Here is a 27,985-nt window from a genome sequence, read left to right on the forward strand (position 1 = left end):
TGAGCATACATTGAGAGATAAGCTTCTCCTTAAGCTTCTCAAAAGCTTCTTGCTATTTTACATTCCATGAATACTTAAGGTTCTTTTTCGTTAAGTCATGTAATGGGCACACATACCTACAAATCTTCGTACCTCTTGTAGATTCCTTGGACGAGGCCATCTTTTTATTACCTCCAACTTTGTTGCATCCATACTGGTGCCATCTTTAGAGATAAGTGACCTAAATATTGAATCTCTTGTAGGAAAAAATTTACTTTTCTTTTGATTATTGAAAAGCTTATTCTCTCTCACAACTTGAAAGATTACCTGGAGGTGTCACTCCTCAAGAGAATTTGAATGGCATGAAGATTTTTGTCCATCATGACACACATGTGATATGTGTCGTCTTTCTTTTGCACTAAAAGCAATGGTGAACAAAATGGAGAGGAGATAGACCTCACCATCCCTTTTTCCACCAATTCATGCACTTGCCTCATGATCTCCTCTTATTGAGCTTGTGAAACTCGATAAGGAGGCTTGTTAGGCGGTGAGCTTCTTGGTAGGAGCTCAATTGCATGGTCATCATCCCTCATTTTAGAGGTCACTAGGGATATCATCAATGAAAACATCTTGGAATCCATTAAGGAAATTAGACAACTCTAATTCCTCTTGATTCCCTTTATTACAGGGATATGGTGTTCCCCAACTCATTAGCATGTATGTACATGCTCTTTTCCCTGTAGATGAAGTAGATTCTCCTTTCAGGGAACTTCATGTTGGAAGCCATGCGGTTAAACCATGGTGACCCAACGATAACATCCTCATGTTTGAGAGAAGAGATGAAGAAATCTTCTTTGTCAACATGTCTTGGACATGAAGCCTCAATTCCCCAATTAAGGGAGTAATTGTGGCTTGCCCCTTGAAGGCTCCATCGGCTACAACCACATCTCTCGTCTCATGAGCTTGAATGCCTAACTTGGTGGCCAACTCCGTTGATATGGAATTTTGAGTAGAGCCAGGGTCAAACAAGATGAAGGCATCATGCTCCCTTACCTTTCCCCAAGTACAGGAGAGAGGTGATACTTTGCAATGAGCATCTTCTTTTGGAGCTTTGATCATGGAAGCTCTAGGAGTCTCATTGCGGGTATTTCTTTTGGGGCAAGAACGGTAGCCCTGTCCTTGCTCCCCACACTTAAAGCATTTGTGGTCCTTACAAAAAGCTTCTAGCTCTTTAGGAGAGAGTTTATATTTACCTTTGTAAACTCCTTTCTCCTTGGACCGATTGTTGTTGGAATTTCCTTGGGAATAGTTTTGGGCATGTTCTTCCCCTTTGCTTCATTTTGGTCCCTAGTTTTCACGGGCATAAAATTCCTTTTAGCCCCTTGTTGGAAATTGATTCATGAAGTGACTTGTTGCGAAGCAGGTGGTCGGTCTACCGAGAAGAGAGTGTCTCGCACACGAATCTACACACTCCTCTAGAGCGAGGATGCCATGCCGAGAGAGAGAGAGAGAGAGAGAGAGAGAGAGAGAGAGAGAGAGAGAGAGAGAGAGAGAGAGAGAGAGAGAGAGAGAGAGAGAGAAATGAAGATGGAGAAGAGCGATGCAGCATGGGGTTGAATCTCCCCCTCATAGGGGTGCTCATCCCCTCCTGTGCGTATTTGTGAATCTTTCATTAGAATAATAAACAAGTGAGAGGGAGCCCTCTCTTTTATACAATCCACTTAGGGATTTCCAAGTTGTACACTCATTGTGAGCCCTTAGATGTAGATGTGCAATCTAACGGTGTTAGATGATTACTCCCCATAGCCTTAGTCTATACAACACATTAGGACCATCTTCTCCCTATCCATAACATACTCCAGGGTTGGAAAAGCAATTTCCCTCAGTTGCAAGGAAGTGAGAAGCATTACGCTGCTGGAAGGTACCAATCAGAGAGGATGAGCCTGCAATATACAATGACTAGGTAGACACCAAAAAGATTAGTAACAAAATGGAGAGAAATTGAGAATGTCAGCAGTAGTAATATATTTAGACAACTTTGATATGCACTTTAGTATAGTTTGCATATGCATCACAATATAGCAAATCATTCTAAAATTTTAGTGCTAGAATAAAAGCAAGAGTGCATAATGGATGGATGCTTGAGTTTTTGTCAACACATATGACATATTCTGGTGTCCCATACCATGAGAATATGCACATATGCATCTTGCCTTAGAATGGCAACATTGGTCACAACTATTTTCCAAATCATACCATCATTCATCATCCTTACGTCATCCCAAATCATGTCATCATCCAAATCAACCAATATCATCATCCCAATTTACCAATACAATCATCCAAATCAACCATAAATGTGGTGGGCCAGTTCCACGTATAAATCATCCACGGAGAGTTCTGCCTCACCACGCATAGGCACTCTAGTACACATGTATTTCATAACCAAAAGTTCAAAACACCTTCAAAAATCGGAGAGTCCGGCCTGTTTCAGGTGTAGGAGCTCTAACATGTGTTAATATCATTCCACTTCAATCCACCAAAAATAATGCCATAATAATGTACATTGCCTCATTCAGCGAGTCTGTGTATTGTGACCAATGGACATGGGAAAGACAAAAGCATCCGTGATGATATGTGCAAAATTCTATGTACATTATGATAGGATAGAGAAAGAGTTAAACTCAAAAGAATTTATCGTGTAGCAGAGAGCACCACTTGCATGCCAAAGGATTTGAATTCGGACCATATGGTGGCAATACCATGTAGGTAGCATGACCAAGCTGGCAAAACAAGAAAGAGTGCTGCCACTATTTTAAATTATTGAAGCACAGAGAAAAAGTAGAAAAATAGTTACCTTAAGGTGCAAGCAATCTCGTATATGTCGTTATCTCGACATGACATGGATATGGCAAAGAAAATAACTTCGTGATGTGGAACCTGTATTCTGCTAAAATTGAAAACAACAATAAGCTGGGAAACATTAAATGTCAATTTGTGACCTTAGTAAGATGTGTCATAGACAAATGGATTGTTGATATCAACGGTCGTGACATATAAGATCGTATGTGTTCCGACTGAGCTAATAACGACCTATTGAGATATATGGGTCCAACAAGTCTCAAGACAATGCTGAGCTTGAAAAATAAATACATCAAATTTTTGATTGAAAAAGATCTATAATCATCAATCGTGAAACTTTTTCATTACAATTGACTACTCAAGTACATGGAGACTCTTCACTAGTCTCTATGTGTTTGTAAAAGCGGTCCCCACTCTAATCGGCCCTTAAACGACGTCGAAACACTTCCATATTTGACATAACAAGTGATAATTACATGTATAATAAGTTCTTAAGATGTTTTGGTCAAACATTTTCCCTCGGTTAGGGTCCTCCAATGTAGCCTCTCTAGGACTTAACCAATTTTCAATGTGTATTTTTTTTTTCTTGAAGACAATGTACCTCCAATTTTGGGATGCATACATGGCTTATCTCCTACATAGACTATAGGGGTCATAAGGATTGATCCTAAACACATACATATAGACTTTAAATATGCACCCCCTTGTCGTATATGGGCACCTCTTGCTATTTCTTTCGAGGGTGCAAAGTTACGTAGTTGGTCATGTGGTCAAAAATTACAGCAGATTGTATTTCAAGGAAAATACCTATTTTTAGTCAGAATTTGGCTTTACCCTGAACACAGAAATTGTTCATAATGACATTTCTTGTCTCTTCTTAAGAGGATTTAAGAGAAGATCAAAGCCGTTTGGACGCTATAGCCAAAAAAATGTCTCTACAAGACTATGTCGAGTGCGCTTCCCTACTACTCGTGACGTCTAATCACATGCATACTTCTTAATACACATACACATGGATATGCAGCCATTAATCTACAATTCAGGGAGACAATTCTACAATTTCTACACCTTCCAGATAAATTATGACACACATGAAATAATTTAGAGAGAGTAGTTGCCATAGCCACCCTCTTTACAAGCTTCCATGGCTTGCATGCAATTGCTTATGCGCACACACACATACACACGAGCAAGAGTAAAATCGTGAAAGAGTTTAGAGATGTGATGACGTTTATATACATGCATGTGATTTGTATATACATTTATAATGTAAAAGAAAATACTTATCTTTATGACAGAGTATTGGATCGCTGCTGCAGATCTGCAAAATAATGAAATCTGTGCAGAATTTCAAAATCTGACACGCCAGACAGCTCTGAAACGCGCCATATACCCCGTAAACAACTCCAAAACACTAAATTCCGAGTTTGAAATAGAAATTTGTGACGATTTTGTGTTTCACTGAAGTGCAGATTTTTGCTATGCGAAGCCAAAACGACGTGTTTTTTTTGTGGCCGAAAAGCACTGGTTGCTAGCATCATGTCGAAGAGGACGTAGACTGGCTCTGATACCACTGTTGCAAAGCGGGTGGTCGGTCTACCGAGAAGAGAGCGTCTCGCACACGAATCTGCACACTCCTCTAGAGCGAGGATGCCATGCCGAGAGAGAGAGAGAGAGAGAGAGAGAGAGAGAGAGAGAGAGAGAGAGAGAGAGAGAGAGAGAGAGAGAGAGAGAGAGAGAGAGAGAGAGAGAGAGAGAGAGATGAAGATGGAGGAGAGCGACGCAGCATGGGGTTGAATCTCCCCCACACAGGGGTGCTCATCCGCTCCTGTGCGTATTTGTGAATCTTCCATTAGAATAATAAACAAGTGAGAGGGAGCCCTCTCTTTTATACAATCCACTTAGGGGTTTCCAAGTTGTACACTCATTGTGAGCCCTTAGATGTAGATGTGCAATCTAACGGTGCCATATGATTACTCCCCATAGCCTTACTCTATACAACACATTAGGACCATCTTCTCCCTATCCATAACATGACCATAGTATGGTGAATCACTTCAATGATAGTCCTAGGCCTTGAGAGTTGATATACTCGGACATATCTTCAGGTAGTCTCACACAAAATTATTGCTTTTGCTTGGCAAAGTCTATCTTTTGCAAGACAGTAGCCTTGAGATGTAAGTACCAAAACTTGTCCACATATTTATGGATAGACTCATGAGAGAGAAGCCTCAAACTCCGCCATTCAGTGAGCACTTTGTCATTTGCATCACTTGCAAGGAATTGCTTCATGATGGAAACTCGTAGAGTTTTCCATGTTTTTGGGGCTTCGCCATTTCCACAAAGGCTAGCCCACCATTAACGAGCCGATTTTTGGAAGTGCATAGCTACATGGTGTAGCTTGGAGGACTCCGTGAAGCCCTTGTCTCCAAAGGCCGCATCAAATTGTTGGATGAAAGCCATCTGTAGCACCAAAGGTGCCATCATAGGTGAGAAAAGAGATACTCTTTCCTCCCTCTTTGAACTTCTTGAACTTTTGTGACCTTAGCCATGCAGGGTAAGATTTGCGATGTCCTCCCCTCTTGTATTCTCTAGGAGAATAGCCATAGGTTTCATCGGAAGAGGAGGAAGGTGAAGAAGAAGGAGAAGAAGAAGGAGAAGAGCGTGACTTTTTTCTTGCCCTTTTCTTCCTTTGTTTCCTCTCTTCCCTTTTGGAGTGGTGAGGAGAAGGACTATGGGTTAACCATGTCCTCTTGGGAGGAGTTGGCGATTGTATAGTCCGCCGTCTTTGTGGAGCCACATCTTTGAAGGAACTTAGGGATTCATTACTTTCTCGTTCTTTGGATTCCTCCTGTCGTATCGGAGAGAGTCTTCTTTTGGGGGTCTCATCAAGAGGCCTCCTAATCTCTCTCTCTCCTCTTAGAGAGGAAAGGAAATCCCATAAGCACGAAGTTGTTGAGTAACTTTGGCTTGCAAAGCGGGGTTGCCCATAGCTTGTTGCAACCTAGTAACAAGATAACTAACAGACATTGAGGCATCATCATTAGCACCTTCATGTGCAAAATCAAAGTTATCAATGTTCATTCTACTCTCTTGGTTATTGTCAGCCATGTTAATTAAACTAATGTGTTTATTTAGTGTATGCTTTGGCAATTCGAAACCTTCGTTGCTACTCCTCTTAGCCTTTGAAAATAGGCACTTAAGTATCTACACCCACAGCTCGAATTGGTTAATTATAGAGAGTAGTGGAGTGGGTATAACATAGCAGAGTTGCCGAGGGATAGCTCCTTTCGGACTTCTTATGGCTCAATCGTGGTAAAGCCGTAGGAAATTCTAAAAAGACTCCATTATTAAAACCAAAGCTCTCAAGGTGTGCATCATATCCCACATAGTGGGATCAACAAAACCGATAATAGATCCCAGTCCCACTTACCCTAATATGATTAACAAAATCAACCATTAATAGGCTACTTAAGGATCTCTCTTCTTAAGCAAGAAAAGAGAAACCAAATGCTCTAATACCAATGTAATGGAAACGGCTTATGAATTTTGAGAGTAGCGAAATTAGGAAATTAGATAAAGCACTTTTGTGAGATTACTTTGTGAGCATAGCGAGTGAACTTAATTGATGGTAGCATCATAAACATGGTACTTAGTTAACTTGGCATGAACAATACTTTTGCAAGAGAGAGAGTTTAGAGAACGTGACAATAGTTGAGGACCGGATTCATATGAAGCTGGTCCCCCCTCCAATAGGCATTTGTATTATAGTTTCTCCCATCAAGAGAGACTTGGTACAATACAATCTTTGTGTTCCTTGTGAACTAGGTGATGAATGAAGATGGAAAGCTTCATGCATCACAAACATAACATAAACTTTGTAGAAAGCATTAACTATCCCAAGCCTCAGTCCCAAGGCCTCAAACACCTTCGAAGGTGGAGAGAGCTAGCGGGGAATGAGGGTAGGGAAGAGGAAGAAGAAACATTCCATAGGAGAAAGAAATAGATCCTCACTTATCATCACTCTTCTTGCTAGCATACATAATAGCATAGTAATGAAGATGGAGAAGATGGCAAGCTTAAGCATTGAAGCATGGCTCTTGGTTGGATTTGCATTTCATAGCCGAGAGTGTTAGTGTAGGTTCTCACTTCTCACAAGCTTGGAGAAGGAGGTGGAGTTCCTCTACTTTCACCAAGTGAGAATGAATCCACAAAATGAGTGTGTGAGAGGTGTATACCCCCCAAGCACACCCCTTGCTTGCTTGGGGCGAGTTCTACTTTTTGCTCATGCCTCAAGCTCATTGGACCCCTCTCCCTCTAGCTAATCATATGCATCATGCATTTCAAGTACATGGGTAGTCATTGGACAAGTGTCCTCCTTACTCCTTAGAGAGAGAGAGAGAGAGAGAGAGAGAGAGAGAGAGAGAGAGAGAGAGCTTGAAAATATCTAGATGTTGTTAAATGGAACTAGAAGCTCATTGGACCCCTCTTTAGCCTAGCCAATAGCATTCAAGCACACCATGTGGCTAAGCATAGGGAGAGTCTGACATGTGTCCTATGTGCCCCTTGAGAAAAGGGTGCCCTTTGGGTGAGTGGGAGGTTAAGTCAAAGATTCTCCTAACTTTGGGGCTTTCCCCCTCCTTTGTAGGGTCTCTTTTTGACTCAAGCACCTTACCCCCCATGCATACGAAGCTTCTCAAGCACCTTCCTCATCAAGCATGACAAACACCTCAAGCACCTTAGTCATCAAGCATGACAAGCACCTCAAGCACCTTAGTCAGCAAGCACGACAAGCACCTCAAGCTTAGGTCGGGTTCCCACCTCAAGCTCAGCCCTAGCTTGCCAAAGGTCAAAGGACTTTTAACACTAACTATTGGAGGTATTTAATGAAGTTAACCCTAAGGTCTTTTAAGCTCCCTTAGATGCATGTTGCTCTTTGATAGACTACCTCCTTTTGGACCCGTATTGAGATGTAACCATCTCTTCTCTTGGTCCCCTGTTGAGATAAGTCTAAAAGCACTTATTGCACATTGCTCTTTGGTAGACTGTCTCCTTTTGGATCCCTATTGAGATGCAACCATCTCTCCTTTTGGCCCCCTGTTGAGATAGGTCTAGAAGCACTTATTACACATTGCTCTTTGGTAGACCATCTCCTTTTGGACCCCTATTGAGATACAACCATCTCTCCTTTTGGTCCCCTACTGACATAGGTCTAGAAGCACATGTATCTGTTCTAACTCTTGTTCCCGTTTATTCTCCCACATTAAATGATTAGTTAATATGAGAAAATCATTTGGGTTAGCTAGATATTAGATTTTATGACAGAGATGGAGTTCTTGCACAACACACTATGAGAATGAGTGTGTGTGTGTGTGTGTGTGTGTGTGTGTGTGAGAGAGAGAGAGAGAGAGAGAGAGAGAGAGAGAGAGAGAGAGAGAGAGAGAGAGAGAGAGAGAGCATATGGTAAAGCTACCCCCTCCTTGCTTGGGCAGACCCTTTCTTCTAGCTCTTCCTTGAATATGGTTGGACCTAGAGCAAGGCTAGCTAATGGAGCTTAAATACCTTAGGGTTAGCTTAATTAAAAACCTTCCAAAGGTTAGTGTTAAAAGTCCTTAGACCTTAGGCAAGCTAAGGCTGTGCTTGAGGTGGGAACCCGGCCCAAGCTTGAGGTGCTTGTCATACTTGCTGGCTAAGGTGCTTGAGGGGCTTAAGGTGTTCCCAAAGTCAATCACAATCTCTACTCATGGGGGGGGGGGGGGGGGGGGGGGAGCCCTTATTGTAGGGGCATGAGAGAGAACACACACACCCTCACACAAGTCAAGTCTTGTCTAAAGAAGCAACAAGGACACATGTCAAGTTCCTTTCCATGTTGCCCTCATAAGGTGCCTAAAGCCTATTGGTTGGCTTCTCAAGAGGTCCAATGATAATTCATCTAATTTAATTAATTGTTTATGCATTCATCAAGTCCTCTCTCTCAAAGGGGAAAGGCGGACACTTGTTCCAAGGCTAGCATGGTTGCTTGATCTACACTATGCATGTGATTGGCTAGGCTTGTAGGGGTCCAATCAACTTCCATCATGAGCTACAAGGGGGGGGTCGACCAAAGCAAGCTGGGGGTGTGCTTGGGGGGTATACTCTCTCACACACACACACTCACATGCTCATTCTTGCTTGGCAAAGTGCAAGAGCTTCATCTCCTTCTCCAAGCTTGTTTTGAGAAGTTGAGCCTACACCAACACTCTTGGCTATGAATGCAAATCCAACCAAGAGCCATGCTCCAATGCTTATGCTTGCCATCTTCTTCATCATCATTATTATGCTATGCTATACAAGAAGAGTGATGATAAGTGAGGAGCTATCTCTTTCTTGTATGTTACTTCTTCTTCCTCTTTCCTACTCTCATTTCCCGCTAGCTCTCTGCACCTTCGAAGGTGTTTGAGGCCTTGGGACTGAGGCCGGGGATGGTTAATGCTTTTTCAAGTTTATGCTATGCTCATGATGCATGAAGCTTTTCGTCTTCATTGCTATCTATCTTTCCATTGCACACTAAGTAACACACTCTCTATTGTGTACCTTGAGCTTCCTTCGTCTTCTCCAAGCTGTGTGTGTTTCTCTGCAACCCTAATTCCAACAATTGGTATCAGAGCAGGTTGCGTCCTCCCGGGCTTAGTCGCCAGCTGCTCTAGTACACACCTGCTCACTTTCTCCAATTTTAGTGAGCTTTGGCAAGCGTTTGTAGGTTGACAAATATTTCGGGTGAACTCAAACAGCTCGGTCTACTCAGATTTTTTATTTGGGCTCATTTCGGCCTTCGTTTCCACTACAGGCAGTACTGCACAGGCTATTTCGTCATTTTGTGCAGAATTTTTGTCAGTGCCGTTTTTTGCATAACAGGTGCCTTTCAGTCTTCTACGGTTTGTGCTATATAGCACAGGTTGTTCCCGCTCCGTTTCTCCTATTTTCGGGCAGTTTTCACATCAGGTGCAGCATTTACCATGGCTGACAATAACAACATAGATGTGTTCAAGATGTTTGCTGCTGAGGACAGGTTGGATGGGGACAACTACCCTATGTGGGCTTATATGATGCAACATGTTCTTGTGTCAAAGGGTGTCTAGAACATTGTGCAGGGCATTGATGTACGTCCTGGTTCTGAGGATGTAGGCGATGTTGAGGATGTTGCAGGTCTTGCTGCAAGGATTGCAGCTGTTAGAGTTGTTTTGCCTATGGTAGAACAATCTTGTTGGGATGTTAAGGATGCGCAGGCTCATGCATTAATTGCATTGTCTGTGAAGCGTACCATTGTTCCTCACATCCATTCAGCAAAATCTGCAAAACAGGCTTGGGATATTTTGGATAGTCTTTATGCAAGTCGCAATGAGGCTAAAATTGCTTTGCTGCGTAAAGAGCTGGAGTCGAAGATTATGCATGAGGAAGATGATATGGACACTTTCCTTGCTAGTGTCAAGGATATCAATGAGCAACTTATTTCTGTAGGAGAAGTCATTTCAGACAGTTCCCTTGTGCAGACTGTTCTTGATGCCTTACCAGATTCTTACCAGACTTTTGCTAGTACTTGGAGACTTATGACCCAAGGAAATCCAGAAGTTGTCAAGTTTGATGTATTATGCACATTGCTGTTGCAAGAGTCACTTTCCAGAAAAAACAGGACTAGGCAGCTTGCAGTTGAATAGGATTTTATTGCTTCACAAAGAAAGGGTGGTAACAGTAATGCAGCCACTTCTTATGGTTCTGCTGCAAGTGGCAAAAATTATGTTCCTAATGCTTCTGCTGGCATCAATTCGTTTAGAAATTCTGGTGATAAGGGAAAAAATAAAATGCGTTGCCATTATTGTAAAGCCAATGATCACTTGATCCAGTCGTGTCCGAAGTTGAAGGCCAAAGAGGCTAAGAAGAAAGAGGGTGGTTCCACTCCAAATTTTGGTTCCACTACAAATGCAGCCATTGTTGAGTCTTCTGTGAAAGGAGACTGTTGCTGATGTTGATGCAGAATGGGCTTTTCACGCAGAGTGCACTTACAATCCTGCTGTCCATGATGCATGCTTGTCAGTTGCTACAGATTCACATGTGTGGTATTTCGACAGTGGTGCTACAAAGCACATTACCTCACATCGTGAATTGTTTACCTGTCTCGAGTCTGTCCCTCATGGGAATTCAGTCACTTGTGCCAACAACGCCTCTTATGCAGTTCAGGGAGTTGGAAAGATTGTGCTCACTGCTACTAATGGCAGTTCCTTCACACTTGTTGATGCACTTTATGTACCTAGGATCGAGAATAATCTCTTATCTGTATCCGCACTTGCTAGACTTGGACTTGTAGTCAAATTTGTGGATGACAGATGTACAATTCATGATCTCAGTTTTGGTGATGAAATTGTTGCATCTGGCCTTTTGTGCCGTGGGCTGTATAAGCTCACTTTGTATAACAAGTGTGGACAAAAGTTTTCAAATGCTGTTGCAAATTCAAGGGCTATTTCAGATGCAAAACTTTGGCATGCACATTTTGGTCATCTGAATTTTGCTAGTTTGCTGCGTTTGCAGAAATCTGATATGGTTGCTTCTTTGCCGCCTCTTGAAGCACCTGTCAAACATGTTTGTGAAGGCTGTATTTTGGGTAAGATGCAACGTTCTAAATTTCCAAAGGATGGTTCAGTTTGGGCCACATGCAGGTTGCAGCTTGTGCATAGTGATGTTTGTGGGCCCATGCAAACTCCATCCTTGGGCAATTACCTGTACTTCGTGACTTTCATTGATGATTACTCCATGCATGCATGGGTATTTCCGCTTAAAGCAAAGTCTAAAGTTTTTATGTGCTTCAAACAATTTCTGGCTATGGCTGAAAATGTCTCGAAATATACTATGGGCACCCTCCGTTCCGATCGAGGGGGGGAGTATATGTCTCATGAATTTAATGCATTTCTGGCTAGTCGTGGGATAAAACACCAATGTACAGTGCCTTATACAATTTAGCAAAATGGTGTTGTTGAGAGGAAAAACAGGTCACTGACGGAAATAGCACGATGTATGGTCAAAAGTCAAGCTTTGCTGCATTCTTTTTGGCTTGAGTTCATCATGTGTGCCACTTATGTACTTAACAGGTGTCCTACGAAAGCTTTGCAGTCTATTACTCCATATGAAGCATGGCATGATAGAAAGCCTTCTATTGAGCACATGCGTGTTTTTGGCTGTTTGGCATATGCTTTGGTGCCACAAGTGCAGTGCAAAAAATTGGATGATAAGGCTGTTAAACGTATTTTTGTTGGTTATAGTGCTGAAAGCAAAGGTTACAGGTTGTATCATCCACAAACAAAACGTATTCTGGTTTCTCGGGATGTAGTGTTTGTGGAAGATTCTGTTCAGCCCTTGCTGTCATGTACTAGAGACAGTAATGTAAGCTCACTGGACATTTATGACACTTTGTTGCCTCTTTTCAGTGGTGGAAATACGAATGTAAGTTCCAATGAGGCAAATGTACAGCCTATGGGGGTTTCTGAAAATGTTTTAGATCAGCCTATTACTGATGCAGATGTACATGATGTACTTGATGAGGAAAGGGCTGAAAATGAGCAGGCAAGAGGTATGCCAAAATGGTTGGTGCACACTTTGCGTGACAGTAAATTGGATGCACCTTTGTTTATTCATACTCGTTCAGGCTCTCGCCATGCATCTTATGCATCAGATTGTTATGCTTTGGCTGTGTCTAGCTTACATGATGTTGAGGAGTCTCTGTCTTTTGATGAAGCACATAATTCAAAAAATTGGATGGCTGCTATGCAATCAGAATATGATGCACTTATAGAAAATGACACATGGACTTTATGTGATTTGCCTCCTGGCAAAAATGCCATTGGTACGAAGTGGGTTTACAAGTTGAAACGCAAGGCGGATGGTGAGATTGATCGCCATAAGGCTCGACTTGTTGCAAAGGGTTATGCACAGAAAAAATGCATAGATTATGAAGAGACCTTTGCTCCCACTTGTCGTATGACTACTGTGCATTTTCTATGTGCATTGGCAGCTCATTTTGGTTGGGATGTACATCAATCAGACATTGTTATTGCTTTCTTGAATGGTGACATATTTGAGGAAGTGTATGTAACGTAGCCTCGCGGTTTTGTCATAAAAGGACAAGAGGACAAAGTGTGCATATGTAAGAAGGCTTTGTATGGGTTGAAGCAATCTCCTCGTGCTTGGTATGAGAAAGTTGACACTCATTTGGTTAAACGAGGCTTTCGTAACAGTCCAACAGAAAGCACATTATATGTAAAGCGTGAGGGTGATGTACTTCTCATTGTGGTTCTTTATGTTGATGATTTGCTGATCACTAGACCAAATGAGAGACATATTGTTGAATTTAAGGCTGATTTGAATCCTACTTTCAAGATGAAAGATTTGGGGCTGTTGCATCATTACTTGGGTATACAGTTTAAGCAGTGTGATGGTGGTATTGCTTTGTGTCAGAAAAGTTACATAGAAACATTGCTATGTAAGTTTGGACTTGAGGATTGCAAACCTATTGCCACTCCCGTGGAAACAAGTTTGAAGTTGAGTCTATATGATGTTGGCAATCCTGCTGATGTCACTCTTTACCAAACTGCTGTTGGCTGCCTTATTTATGTATGCAACACGAGGCCAGATATTCAGTTTGCAGTCTCACAGGTCAACAGATTTTTGCATAGCCCAGGGTCTAAGCATTGGCAGGTTGTCAAGAGGATTTTCCGCTACCTTAGTGGCACTTTACATCTTAGCTTGTTTTATCCCAAGGGGGAATCATTGCCGCCAGACTTACATGCTTTTTTGGACTCAGATTGGGTTGGTTGTTTTGACACGCGAGTGTCCACAAGTGGTTTTTGTTTCATGCTTGGCAGTTCATGTATATCATGGTTGAGCAAGAAGCAACCTACTATGGCCACTTCGAGTTGTGAGGCTGAGTACAGGGCAGTCTTCACAGCTACGATTGAGTGTGTATGGCTTAGACGCCTTATGGCTGATTTGGGTGTTGGACAGGACACTGCCAACACTATCTACACTGACAGTCAGAGCGCATTGGCAGTTGCAAGGAACCCAGTTTTTCATGCACGCACAAAGCACATTGAGGTGCATTACCACTATGTCAGGGAGAGGCTCTCAGCAGGAGAGATCAGCTTGGCTTATGTGCCAACATAGGACAACCTTGCAGATCTTTTCACAAAGGCATTGTCTCGTGAGAAGCTTGAAGCTTTCGGCAAAGCTTTGGGCTTACTCCCCTTTGTGGACTGATCATGTCCTCAGGGCATGGCACTTCCTTTACTCATGTGCCAGCTCTCGTTCACCGCATCACTCCAGGGGGGATTTGTTACCATATACATGTGGTAGTGATGTGTGTGAACACATTAGGACCGCTGGGGCATTTTTTCCCTCTTTAGGAGGTTTTTTCCCCCGTGCATTGTATATACGCCCATCACTCTAGGGCTATCTATCTTTCCATTGCACACTAAGTAGCACACTCTCTATTGTGTGCCTTGAGCTTCCTTCGTCTTCTCCAAGCTGTGTGTGTTTCTCTGCAACCCTAATTCCAACACCAAGTTTCTCTTGATGGGAGAATCTATAATACAAAAGCCTATTAAAGGGGGGACCGGCTCCACATAGATCCGGTCCTCAACTGTTGTCATGTTCTCTTATTCTCTCTCTTGAAAAAGTATTTTTCATGCCAAGTTAATTAAGTATAATGGTCGTGTTTCTATTGCTAATTGAATTCACCGTGTTTGTTCTCAAAGTAGTGTCATGAAAATGCTCACTCTAATTCTCTTAATTCCACTATTCTCAAAGTTCTAGGCCATTTCCATTACAATTAGCATATTCATCTATCATGGAAGATAGATCATTGTGAGTTGCTACAGACACCGTATTTGCCCTTGGTCGTCATGATAGTGCATTGGCCACTTGATTATGCTTACTAGAATATGAGTAATATGAAAATTGAATTGCGGAAGGAAATTCATCCACCTCATTTGTTTGTCAGAAAGCTTGGTTTGCATCATGAAGTACTTGAGACCTTGGTGGTCTGTTTGTAAGATGAATGGAGTCCCCAATAGATAGTGCTTCCATGTGTCTAGGGCATGTAGAACAGCTAGTAGCTCTTTTTCACATATGCCCAACACTCGTTCATCGTTATTGAGTCTTCGACTTTCATATGCTATGGCATGCCCTTCTTGGAGCAAGACTGCTCCAAGGCAATGTCTACAAGATCACATTGGACCTCAAATGGAGTTGAGAGGTCAGATAGTGTAAGCATTGGTTGGGAGGTAAGATTTTGTTTAAGCTAATCAAAAGCATTTTTCTCTTTAGTAGTCCATGCATACTTAACATTCTTTTTTGTTAAGTCATGTATTGGTCCTGCTATTTGAGAGAATTTTTCTATAAAGTGTCTATAGTATGCGCACATACCAATAAAGCTTCGTAGCTCATGTAGATTCCCTGGGTTAGGACGTCCTTTTATTACCTCTAGCTTTGATAGATCCATAAGGATACCATCTCGAGAGATAATGTGACCTAAGTCTTGAATCTTTTGAAGGAAAAATTCACTCTTCTTTTGGTTAATGAAAATTTTATTCTCCCTCAAAGCTTGAAAGATTACCTAGAGATGTTGCTTATGCTCCTCGAGAGAATTGGAGTAGATGATGATATCATCAAAGAACACTCTAGTAAACTTGCAGGAGGGCATACAGTTTTTATCCATATGGTGTTTGAATGTGGCCAGAGCATTTGTCAAGCCAAAAGGCATGACAAGATATTCATAAAGACCAAACATTGTGTGAAAAGCTGTCTTTACAATATCTTTGTTCACTATCCTTATTTGATCAAGATAATAGATCCCTGTCCCACTTACCCTCTTGCAATGAACAGGTCCAACCTTTCATGGACAACTTAAGGACCTCTCTTCTTAAGCAAGAAAAGAGAAACCAATAGCTTTGATACCAATGTAATGGAATATGGCTATAACATTGCCCGTAGCGCAAATTGAAATTATAATAGTGATCATTTCCTCAAAGAGAATTCTTAAAGAGCATAAGAAGATTAATTGATCGAAGGTAGCGCAAATTGAAATTATAATAGTGATCATTTCCTCAAAGAGAATTCTTAAAGAGCATAAGAAGATTAATTGATCGAAGGTAGCAAAATGAACATTACACCTAATTAGCTTGGCATGAACAATACTTGTAAAAGAGAGAGAGAAAGGGTTAGAGAAATCGACAACAGTTGAGGACCGGATTTATGTGGATCCGGTCCCCCCTCCAAAAGGTTTTGTTATAGATTCCCCCATAAAGAGAGACTTGGTACAATACAAGATTTTGTTCGTTTGAGACCTCGTTGATGCAATATAGGATGGTAGACTTCATACACCAAAATTATGCCCTTAATTAACTTGCAAAATCATTAACATATCCCAGGCCTCAATCCCAAGACCTCAAACATCTTCAAAGGTGGAGAGAGCTAGTAGGGAGTGAGGGAAAGGAAGAGGAAGAAGAAGTAACATATGAGAAAGAAATAGACTCATCACTTGTATTAGTCTCGTAGCTTAGCATAGCATAGTAGCATAGTAATGGAGATGAAGAAGATGGTAAGCTTGCACTTTGGAGCATGGCTCTTGGTTGGATTTTCATTCCATATCCACGAGTTGTTGGTGTAGGCTCTCAACTTCTTAAGCTTGGAGAAGGAGATGGAGTTCTCGCACAACACACTATGAGAATGAGAATGTGTGAGAGTGTGTGAGAGAGAGTTTATGGTCAAGCTACCCCCCTCCTTTCTTGGGTCGACCCCCCTTCTAGGTCTTCCTTGAACACGATTGGACCTCCTCAAGCTTAGCCAATCACATGCTTTTTGCATATCAAGCAACAAAGGGTAGCATTAGGACAAGTGTCCTTCTTACCCCTTTGAGAGAGAGGGCTTGAATAATGCTTGATAATTTAATTAAACAAAGTAAATTCTCATTGGACTCCTTTAAGGGCCAACCAATAGGCTTTAGGCACTACATGAGGGTAGCATGTGTAGGTGCTTGACATGTGTCCTTATTACCTCGAGTCTTGGGCTTGCCTTAAGTGTGTGTGTGCGTGTTCTCTCTCATGCCCCTAGCTTTAGGGCTTGTCCCCTTCTTGGTAGGGATCATGTTGACTTTGGAACACCACAAGCCCCTCAAGTACCTTAGTCATGAAGCACCTCAAGCACCTTAGTCATAAAGCATGACAAGCACCTCAAGCACCTTAATCATAAAGCATGATAAGCACCTCAAGCACCTTAGTCATCAAGAACAACAAGCACCTTAGTCAGCTCAAGCATGATAAGTATCTTAGTCAGCTCAAGCACAACAAGCACCTCAAGCTAGGTCTAAAATACCCTAAGGTCCTAGGTCTAAGTACTTTAACACTAACCTTTGGAGTTCTTTAATGAAGCTAACCCTAAGCTCTTTCAAGATCCATTATCTGGTCATTACGCTTTGATAGAGCATCTCCCTTTTGGATCCGTTGCCCCTTCTCTCCCTTTGGTCTCATCCTAAGATAGACCTAAAAGCACATGTCTATATTCTAACTCTTGTTTCCCCACATTAAATGATTAGTTCAATATGAGAAAATCAACTGGGTTAATTAGATATCAGATTTTATGACATATTGACATAGGCGACAAGACAACAAGAATAATGAAATAGTTTACCTGGACTATCAATGGAGCAAGCGCGAAAATCGTCTCACAACAAGAGATGCAGAAAACCTGAAAAGAACACATCATGTGTAGAGTTAGACACTAGTAACCAAACAAACCAAAATAAAAAACAAAACTTCATACAAATCATCAACTTACTACTCATGTCGCCTAGCAATGAGCTTCGCAATCTCATACTACATATTTAGATAGTTTTGTTGCATCTTGAGACCATGCTCCATGCGAGCCGTCTCAATCTCGCAAAATGCAACTAACTCATTCTCTTATGCCTTTGTAAATGCTTCAGAGAGCCCCTATAATTGAGTCCCGACTATCTTTGTAAATGTCCCAAGCGAGGACTTTGTTGTCTTTGCTTTCTTTCCGTAGACTCCGCAAATATCTACTTCAATAGATGAGGGATCCACTTGCGGATTTTGAGATGAGGCTCCATCTTCTTGGTAGTCACCATCAATTGGAGTGTCCATGGGTGAAGCTATTGATGTAGCCCCACGACTGTCACTGTCAAAGGCACCCACAATCCCTCTTGCTTTTGGATTCCTGGCCCACAATGCATCATACATTTTGAAGAGCGGCCAATAACTAGGGGATGCACTGGAGGAATTCTCCTTGTTGAGCTCTTTCTTGTGCGCTTTTTTCAAGAAGTCAATGCAATTTTGAGAATGCTCTGGATTGCAGCTGCCATTGACATCCCTATTTAGTGCAAAGGTAAGGTCCTCCCAATCTTTGGAGCGGAAGTTTCCTTTCTGATGTGCATCCAGGTCTCTTCATACACTCACAAAAGTGTGGGTACTCTTATCATCCCAATGGACAACGAATGCTCTTGGCCGCTTGATGCCCTTAGTAGTTTTTGTGGTCCCCTGGGTGTCCCCCAATAGTGTAGTAGTGTCTGCAATTGGTGCAGTCATGTCCTCAGGAGACATATCCTCCTGTAGACTGTCATGCGGAAGGGAAGAGTCTTGAAGCATAGAGGATGAATGGTCATCCTCAACTTGCAAAATCTTTGGCTTGATGCCTTTTTTTGGAGGAGTGGCCATCGATTCATCCATCATCCCCATGCAAGAGAACTTATCAAGAGAGATGTTCTCTTGTGAGAGAGAAACATACTCCTCAAGATCATTGTGGAGGCCAGTTTGCAATGTTGTGGCATGGATTGCCCAACTTGGTGGAGTGGAGGTGGACTTTTGCCCTTGCCTTGCTCTTCGCATGCCCGCATTAAAAGCCACGGGTGGTGTCAACATCCTGGCACAATCACAATATCTATCCTCAATCACTTGATGCATGGAAGTTTTGGGACGAGTTTCATGATTAGTTCATAATGATGTAAACAAAATTTTCATGAAGCATGTCTGTGGTGACCAAAACTTTATAATGTATGATGAATGCACACGAGTCAAGCATGCATGGTTGAATGTGTATCTGATTTTGTTTGTGTATGTGTGAGTGTCTGTGCTTGTGTGTGTGTGTGTGTGTGTGTCACGGAGGGAGTTACCTCCTGCTCTAATTTTTGCAAATTTGTGCCTTCGTTGTTGAAACTTGAGATGCTGAGAGCAGGAAGCAGCACAAGGCCATGTTTTGGACGAATGAATGAGTCATAGGCCACAAAATATCGATCGTTGCCAATGTGAAACAAATCACAAAATCCAATTTAATGGCGGGCCCATAGGAAAATTGAACGCAAAAGTGGACGAATGCCCAACATGTGCGTGCTGTAAGTGCAAGCGTCTCTTTTTGAATGTGCAAGACCGAAGTTCCTCTGGAAAATTTGACTCTCCCCTTGTCATGTGCGATTGACGGTCCGTGATGGTCTGCAATCTCTGGATGATGTGGACTGTCCATTTATTCTCAAGAATAAAATGATTCCCGACCGAGTCATGCCCCCGGGACTTGAACCCACCACCTACCACACCGTAGGCTATGACTCTCCCATCAAGCCATCACACGTCACTAGATGAAAGCGAGAACACAAAATCATATAGCAAAAATGACGGGGTGGGGATCACATTGTGCTCACTTGGAGATCACTTTGGGATGGTTGGGGCCATGCTGCCACACCCTGATCACTTTGGAATGGGTGGGTTCACAAGGTGATTACGTCTACACGGGGATCACTTGTCGATTACTTGATGTTCACATTGAGTTTACATGGGGCTCACTTTGTGCCATCGAACAATGTAAAATCGATCCCGCTGCCCCTAATTAATAGGGACCATTGATCCCACCTGACAAGGGGGGTGTCAAATAATCATGAGGACCGGAGTCTGCACAACCCAAAAATCAGGGCAAAATTAAACCTGAGCAGCACAAAAAATGTACCCCCCATCACCCAGTTTTGAACCCAGGACCTCGAAGCCCGGGGTTTGTGACACATGGGCTAGCCATCTCACCCGTGCACTGCCCTTGTCCATTTTTTTTGCCCTTTATTGTAAGCCAACATGCATTGGCCGGTTTTTAGGGGTTTAATTCGTGGTCGGCTTTAGTTTTAATTGCCATCTAACAGATGCAATCTCCTTTTGCATCGGCGCTGAATTTAGTATACAGAACTTCATGATCTTTTCTCGCATGGCCAGGTTCATTTTCTTCGGCACCCCTCGTATCAACTTTGCAATGGAACCACAATGAAACATGCTTTTTATCCTAGGAATAATAGGAAAATGCCGCAACACTTTAGCTGGCACTGTCTCGCCAATTGCATCTTGTTTGTAGCGCATTGCTCTGCACTTAGGACACGACAGACAATCTACGAATTCATTGCGAAAAAGAATGCAATCATTTAGACATGCATGAATCTTGTTGTAGTCCAAGCCAACTGAGGTCAGAAGTTGCTTTGCGTCTGGCCTAGAGGGGGGCATTTCATTGCCAGTCGGGTGAAGTTGCTCCCGCAATAACCTGTTTAAGCTACATTAAATTAAAAAGCTCTCCGAGCACATCACCGTTGCAATTGGAAAATCTCTTTTGTAAATTACGTACCTAAACAAAGCAGTGACGCTTGCATCTGACCACCCGTACACTGACTGAAGATTCAAAAACGCGAGACAAGTACGAAGCACAGATATTTTGGCGCCTTCATAGATTGGTTGACGTGCCAACTTCCTCAACATGTCTTCAGGAGATAGGCGCACGGCTTCTGGTGCTGCTTCGTTCGCGTTCTCCTCGCTTGTCTGAAAGAAGGCATCCAGCATCTCCTCCATGCCGTCGTCTTCTGTCTGTAAGCCCTTTTCTAATTCCATCCGTGGCTCTATATTGGTCGGACCTTCACGCATAATCTTTTTTCTCTCTCTCTCAGATGTAGGTGCAATGTCACGAAAATCAATGCCCGTTCTATAGGAGTCGTTTCGCAGATTCTGTACGGTTTCTCTAGCAAACTCTCCGTACTTATGCACATGCTCATTACATATCCCACGCTTGCGCAGGATTTGATACTTGCAGAGCGTGCACGAGCATGCAATCTTTTCCTCCATGTTAGTTGATGACGTTGCCATCTACAATGATTATGAATGTTGTTTTAATATATATATATATATATATATATAATATACTCCTCACAATGTAAACTACTTTGCATTCTCTAGTCTTGCCCAATCTCCGTACACCTCGGTCCAAAGGTGTACGGAGATCAGGACCACCGGGTCAAAATCTCGTCTTTATTGGTCAAATCCTATATGTAGACACATACGTGCACTCCTAGGTGTACATGGCAATGCATGTAGCAGACAAAACCCCTTTGCCTCTTTTAGTTCCATAGTTTCTTCTCTGTCTACGAACCCACTTGCCTCCATTCCGAGGTAGCCTGTCAGAGAAAGCTTTCCAATGCCGCACTTGATGAAAGCACAAGCCATGGAAGTTTTCTACGTGATTGTAAACCGGACGGGGCCTCCATGTCCAAGCTAGAAGATAATGTGGAGATGGATGAGCAACTTGAGAAAGATTCAGAAGCCTTGCATGGTTCTTGCTCAAAAAAGCGATCTCGATCTCTCTTTCTCTCTCGATCTCACTCTCGCTATCTCTCTTTCTCTCTCTCTCTCGATCTCGCTCTCTCTATCTCTCTTTCTCTCTCTATTTCCTTATTTTCCTATCTCTCTCTCTCTCTCTCTCTCTCTCTCTCTCTCTCTCTCTATATATATATATATATATATATATATATATATATATATATATATATATATATAAAACTCTCTTTCTCTATCTCTCTATTTCCTATCTCTCTCTCTCTCTCTCTCTCTCTCTCTCTCTCTCTCTCTACTGATCGAACGAGCGACTGAGCTAGGGAGATCTAGACGTCCACGACTGCGGAGGACTACACATGCAACATCGACAGAGGCTGCATCAGAGGATCTAGCTAGGTCACTTTGGCTCGACATGCATAACGCCCGGTCAGACTACTGACCATGGAGGAGATTGATGAGATCCGCCAGCGACAGCTGCTGGATCTCCTATGATCTACCTATCCCAGCTAGCTGGCCGTTTAACCGTTTAGTCCATACTCAGCAGTTTAGGATTCCATAATATTTTATTTTGTCATCTTCTTACTCTGACTTTGTATCAGATCCATCACATTGTAACTTTCTTGTCTCATGTCTCATAGGTCACTTTGGTCTTTCGAAGACGTTAATATAACATTTCATTTCTCTCTTTAATTATTTTTCTTTAATTTTAATTTCCTAAGCATACATTAATTCTCTATCTCTCTCTCTTTGATTATCTACACACACACACACACACACTTCTCTCTCTCTCTCTCTCTCTCTCTCTCTCTCTCTCTCCTTCTCCTTCCTACACACACACACACCTCTCTCTCTCTCTCTCTCTCTCTCTCTCTCTCTCTCTCTTTCCTACACACACACACCTCTCTCTCTCTCTCTCTCTCTCTCTCTCTCTCTCTCCCTCCTACACACACACACACCGCTCTCTCTCTCTCTCTCTCTCTCTCTCTCTCTCTCTCTCTCTCTCTCTTTCCTACACACACACACACACACACACACACACACACCGCTCTCTCTCTCTCTCTCTCTCTCTCTCTCTCTCTCTCTCTTTCCTACACACACACACACACCGCGCTCTCTCTCTCTCTCTCTCTACATCGATGTAGAGAGAGAGAGAGAGAGAGAGAGAGAGGGGTTGGGGGGGACATAATACCTGCGCAGCAGGTGGAGGTCAAGATTCGAGCAGAGCGCGACGAAAATGGCCCCTGCTCGCGGGTTTCGCTTTTTTTCCCAATTTTTTTTCCGTCGTTATACGCGTCGATATACGCGTCGCTATAGACGTCGATATACACGTGGGAAGCGAAGCCTTTCCACGCGTATATCGACGTTCATATCGACGCGTATAGCGACGCCTGCTAAGTTTGTCGATATACGCGCGTTGATATCTCCATGTTGTGTTGTAGTGATGTATAATCTGGCTATTAGTTAGTATTATTTCAATCGAATGTAAAGAATGTATTGTGGGAGCTAGTGTTCTCATGTGTGCAAGATTACTACTCTACAACTTGTCTCCAAAACTGTCTTAGTTTGGTACCTTTCAATGCTTTTGAGAATTTCTATGGAAATATATGCAAGTCAAGGACAAAACTACATCATGAAAACATCTTCATAGTGGTAACTATAAACACGGGTGTAGAAACGTCGATAATAGGTCAACAATTATGGAAAATTGATATAATTCTAGCTAATTGTATTTCCCAGAAAAAATTGTGGTGTCTTAAAAACCATAGGTTATGATCAACAACCCAATTAATTTCCAAGACCTTGAAAGGACACTTTTATGTCCTACTAGGTTGCCAAACTAGTGTTGAAGATAGAAGTGCAATGGCAAAGTATTGAAGATAGAGGTGCAATGGCAAAGGTGCTACCTGTACAAAAAAGCTTATGTCATTAAACTACTTTTATGGTCTCAAAAGTCTCATCATCTTTTACCTAGTAATCTATCAATATACACTAAAAGAAAAAATTAATGTTCGATGAAATTTAAGGTATATGTACAGCTCATGGGCCATGCAACTTATCCACACATGGATTGCACATATGAATAGAAGGCAATACTAATTTTTCAAAGTGGGGGCTTGGAATTAGAGGAATTTAAGTAAGAAATTACGTATATGTAGCTGTGGCATTCCCCAAGAGTCACCTTGGACCAAAGAAGTTCATCGTATCAGTTGATGTCCAAGAAGCCAATTACATCCAAGATGGTCAAAATTGGCTTCAAATTCCTTGCTTTTGATTTGGCAAAGACTTTACACATTTGCGTCCTTCCATCAATGCAAGCAAACAACCAAGGTATCACGTAATTGAGATTAGTTTCACATTTGTGGACATTAAAAGACTAGATTTAGCATTCAATGTGATTATCATCACACAAAGAACATAGCTCAGTTGGATGAGCCTTAGTGATGTAACCTTAAGGCTGAGGATTCAAGGCTAATGAATAGCTGGATGATCATTTCCTGATGTAACCTCAAGTTTGAGGATTCAAGGCAGATGAGTTTGATGAGCCTTCATAATGTAACGTCAAGGTTGAGGGTTCAAGGCTCATGGGCCCAGGTCGATGGGTGTTACCAACTTTGTATGTGTGATGTGACTACCTTTCCAACACCGATGGTGGGGGGGCATTTTTTCTCAAAAATGTGATTATCATTTGAGCAGCTGGGCCAATCGTTTTGATCGATTGTCGAAGGCAAAAGAAGAGAAAACAGCCCTGTAGAGAGGTTTGAGACAAATTTATTGGGCAATGGATCGACAGCCCCACCCACTTATTTAAAAATTGTTGGATCGTCATTCGGGACGACTGATCATGTGCAGAGGCTTGGCGCTGTGGTTGCTGAATATCGTGATTCGTACAGGTAAAGCTGCGTGGTGCCAGTGATTATTATGCCTTAGAAGCTGCACGTACGTATAGCTGCGCCACTTCCAGTTCCCTGGTCCTACATTGTAAAAGCTGCATGGAGTTGGCAGCAAGTCAGGAATCTTGTCTTGTATAGGCGCAGCGATCGCATTCCTGAATCCAGCTAGCTGCCGATATCGATCCAGTTCATCACCTGCAGACTCCAGAGGCACATAATTTTTGTCTTACTTGCAAGCATTTGCATCTCGTCAATCGCCATTCGCCCTTGACGGCTACTAGAATCCCATCCCAATCAGCTAGCTAGTATAGCAACGTTGCAATTGATCTTGAAAGTGGCATCTGATCAATCGAAAATTAGACTTCTCTAATTATTATGTCGATGTAATCTCCATTTTCATAAGATAAGAAGCCTGTAACTATGATGTTCGGGAAAATTCCTTTCTATGCTTTTGTAAAGAGGAAATTCTTCACATTTCAACATTATATTAATCTTTCTAAATTCTCAGGCGGATCAATTCTTTCTTTTCCTCTCACAATTGTGTTGATATAACTTATGAGCTCCTTATATGAAAACGTGGGCGAGTACGTTTGGAGGGTGGTCCGTCACATACCATATTGGCGTGTCGAGCTGTAGCAGTTTTTCCCCAGCTGTCCTATTTAATTTACGAGTGCAGCTATCAATTAATCAATTATTAGATGTTTCTTTATATGTTAGTTTTGTAAAGTGGGCTGCTTAGTTGTTGCTCTCAATATGCCCCCATCTATCTAGTCATCTGGACAGGCTCTTCGCAGCCACATCGATCCAGACCTTACAACGTACAAACCCTCCTCATTTTTCCTTCCTTCAGTTATGTTTACATGGCGCAGCGCATGAACTGCCTCTAATGACAGCTATCGGCGCTCTTGCGTCCAGACTCCAGACTCCAGCGCTCTTTCTCATCCAGCTCCTTTTACAGCAAAGCGGCCGACCGCCCCCAAACTTCAAACTTCAAAGACACAGATGCCACACTGGCCACGTACTTTTAAAGGGTAGGCCGCAGCTACACTTCAACTGCACAGTACAAGACACTGCAGCATTGACATGACATCGATCACCCACGGGCCACAGGCGGCAGGCCCCGCGACCCCCGCACGCTACGTCTCACCTTTCCAGCAGTATCTTAAGGAGAACACAATATTCATGTCACATTGGTGGTTAGATCCCAATACCCATATTGATGCATGAATTGAGAAGGAGTTATAATAGGGCCTGGCTGCTGCTGCCCGATCAGGTACTGATCTATACTACCTTCTAAGTCGACGTCAAGCAAGCAGCTGCAGCTGCTGCAGTGAATCAATCAATATATAAGCTGCGCCTAGGCAGGCAGCACAGGTCGATCACCTGCAGCATGTCGACGAGGCGGGATCATCATGCGATGATGTGTGTACGACTCGTGCTCACTATTGTATTAACGCTGAGCGTAGCAAAATCATCATGTGGAGTGCAAGCAACAGGTGGCGGCCACCCGCGCGAGAGATTCCTACAAACGGTGCCAGCAGCAGCGCCAGCGACTACGACGTCACCCCCAGCTCCACCCACCTCCACAGCAGCGCCGCCACCCACAGTGGCGGCTTCTCCGCCAGCGCCACCTACAGTAGTTGCTGCGCCTCCCCCGCAGGAGATCACCACTCCGCCTGCTCCAGTTGCGCCTGTTTCGCCGCCTCCCGCCGTTCCCAACCCTCCACCTGCACCGCCTGTGGCTACGCCGCCCCCTGTTTCTGCGACTCCTCCCCCCGTTGCGACGCCACCCCCTGTGGCCACGCCGCCTCCGTTAGCAACGCCGCCTCCGGTAGCTACCCCGACATCCGCATTCACACCTCTTCCTTCCCCTGCCTCTCCGCCCACTGCCCCCTTGGCGGCCCCCGTGCCAATTTCTGCCGCTCCATTCACCTCCCCTCCGGCCCCTTCTTCCGCTCCTACCCCAGCCGCCTCTCCGGATAGCACCGTCGCCACACCCCCCTCGGTATGTATACTCTCTCTCTCTCTCTCTCTCTCTCTCTCTCTCTCCGTTCTTCACTAATCTTGTTGATTTGTGGAACTGCAGGGCAGCTTCGCATCGCCGAATGCAATTGCACGCAATGTGGCTGTGACCATCGCCATTGCAGCAGCAGTTGGGATAATCATCGCAAAGTATTGACGTTGTTGCTAATTTCTTAGGTTTCTTCGTGCATTTTTGTGGTTAGACGTGATCGGTACAGTAGCCAAGAATAAGGTCACACCGGCTACGGCCTGTATATACTACAACAAAACAGTTTTTGGAAATTTACATTACCATTCAGTTCATTTTTCAAAGGTGTGCACTTGATTCTTGGCAGTCAAAAGCTTTTCCAATTCCCGGGTTTGTGCCTTTTTAATGCGAAAGTCCATTTAATAAGAAAACTTTGTATCCATGAAATCGAAGTTTGAAAATAGGGTAGGAATCATGATATGGCACACTTACCCTATGATTACAAAATTTTGAGAGAGCACAAGGGGATCAAAAGCTCGAGAGTCGTGCTTCATGAGCTACAAGTATGGCCTTCTAATTGGTCTTCTAGGACCATTGTATCCTTTATATTAAAAACATGATAAACTAATTAATAGTAAGGCCTGCCCACTCTATTCATTAATAGCAGCCAAATTGAAACCCGAGACATATTTTTTCCAATACCAACAAGTGATACAAAAGACCTCTGCTAGGTGACCTTCTAATTTTCGCTAGTAGAAACTTTGTACTTGATTTTCGCAAAAACTTTTCATTTCATGCCAAGTGCTATCCTAAAAGTTAAAAGGTGTACTTTCGTGGATAAACTAGAAGGTTCATTTAATTGGAAGGAAAGAAGTCCAAGGATAAGGTAAGAATTTAAGTGGATATATTGATACGTTCGAAACTCAAATACTCAATCTTCACCCCCTTTATCTTTTCATCTTTTCACATGATCAAATAAAAGTTTATTATATGAAGAGTAGTTCATCACCACTATTAATATTGAACAATCAAAATTTATTTCACTTACGAAGTACATGAAAGAGTTGCCATAATGGGTGGACTAGGGGGCATCAAAGGGAGATTTTCCTCGCTAAGGCAAGCCTCAACATGTTAGCATGAGGAGAACAACAGAGTCATCAGTCGCATTGGTTGTTAGCATCATAATGAAGAAGGTGATGGTGGGTTTGTTCAATGCTCATTGAGGTGGTGGTAATCTTAAAGTTCTACCCAGGAATGTTTAGCACTAGGCTGGTAATGGGACACTTACATATCTTGAGACACTTAATTTCCTCGAATTATTACAAAAATTGCAAAATGAAAACAGACTTGGAATTTTTTTGGGCTATCAATTTCGGCTTACCTTATTTATGGAAATGAATTTATAACCTAGAATGTGCCAAAATTTGTGTTTTTATGAATTTACAAAAAATATACATACAAAAGGGTGTTTAAAATTGAAAAAATAAAATTTTTGGTACATACCAGGTCTTTTTATTGATGCAAATGGTACATTGAAATGGTACATTGGGGTCTTTATATACCTCAAAAAAATGTAGAATAGAGGCTTTATGAATACCTCT

At 42.6% G+C, this 27,985-nt stretch overlaps 1 protein-coding gene and 1 long non-coding RNA gene across 2 annotated transcripts; one reads left to right on the plus strand and one right to left on the minus strand.

Annotated features, from left to right (window-relative positions):
* Positions 1 to 1,601: 1,601 nt before the first annotated feature.
* LOC147428751 (uncharacterized) lies at positions 1,602 to 25,465 on the minus strand. Its single transcript, XR_015186083.1, has 3 exons — positions 23,650 to 25,465; positions 17,551 to 17,607; positions 1,602 to 2,926 (listed from the first exon to the last, which is right to left on the minus strand). It is a non-coding gene; the product is annotated as an uncharacterized LOC147428751 (long non-coding RNA).
* Positions 25,466 to 25,644: 179 nt separating this feature from the next.
* Positions 25,645 to 26,728, plus strand: LOC147428752 (uncharacterized). Its single transcript, XM_086497768.1, has 2 exons — positions 25,645 to 26,399; positions 26,481 to 26,728. Exons 1-2 carry the CDS (start codon positions 25,785 to 25,787, stop codon positions 26,571 to 26,573), a joined length of 708 nt encoding a protein of 235 aa, XP_086353894.1. The 5' UTR covers positions 25,645 to 25,784; the 3' UTR covers positions 26,574 to 26,728.
* The last annotated feature ends 1,257 nt before the right edge of the window (positions 26,729 to 27,985 follow it).

This window comes from Adiantum capillus-veneris, chromosome 23, assembly GCF_014529385.1.
Source record: "Adiantum capillus-veneris isolate H3 chromosome 23, ASM1452938v2, whole genome shotgun sequence".
NCBI classification, from domain to species: Eukaryota; Viridiplantae; Streptophyta; class Polypodiopsida; order Polypodiales; family Pteridaceae; genus Adiantum; species Adiantum capillus-veneris.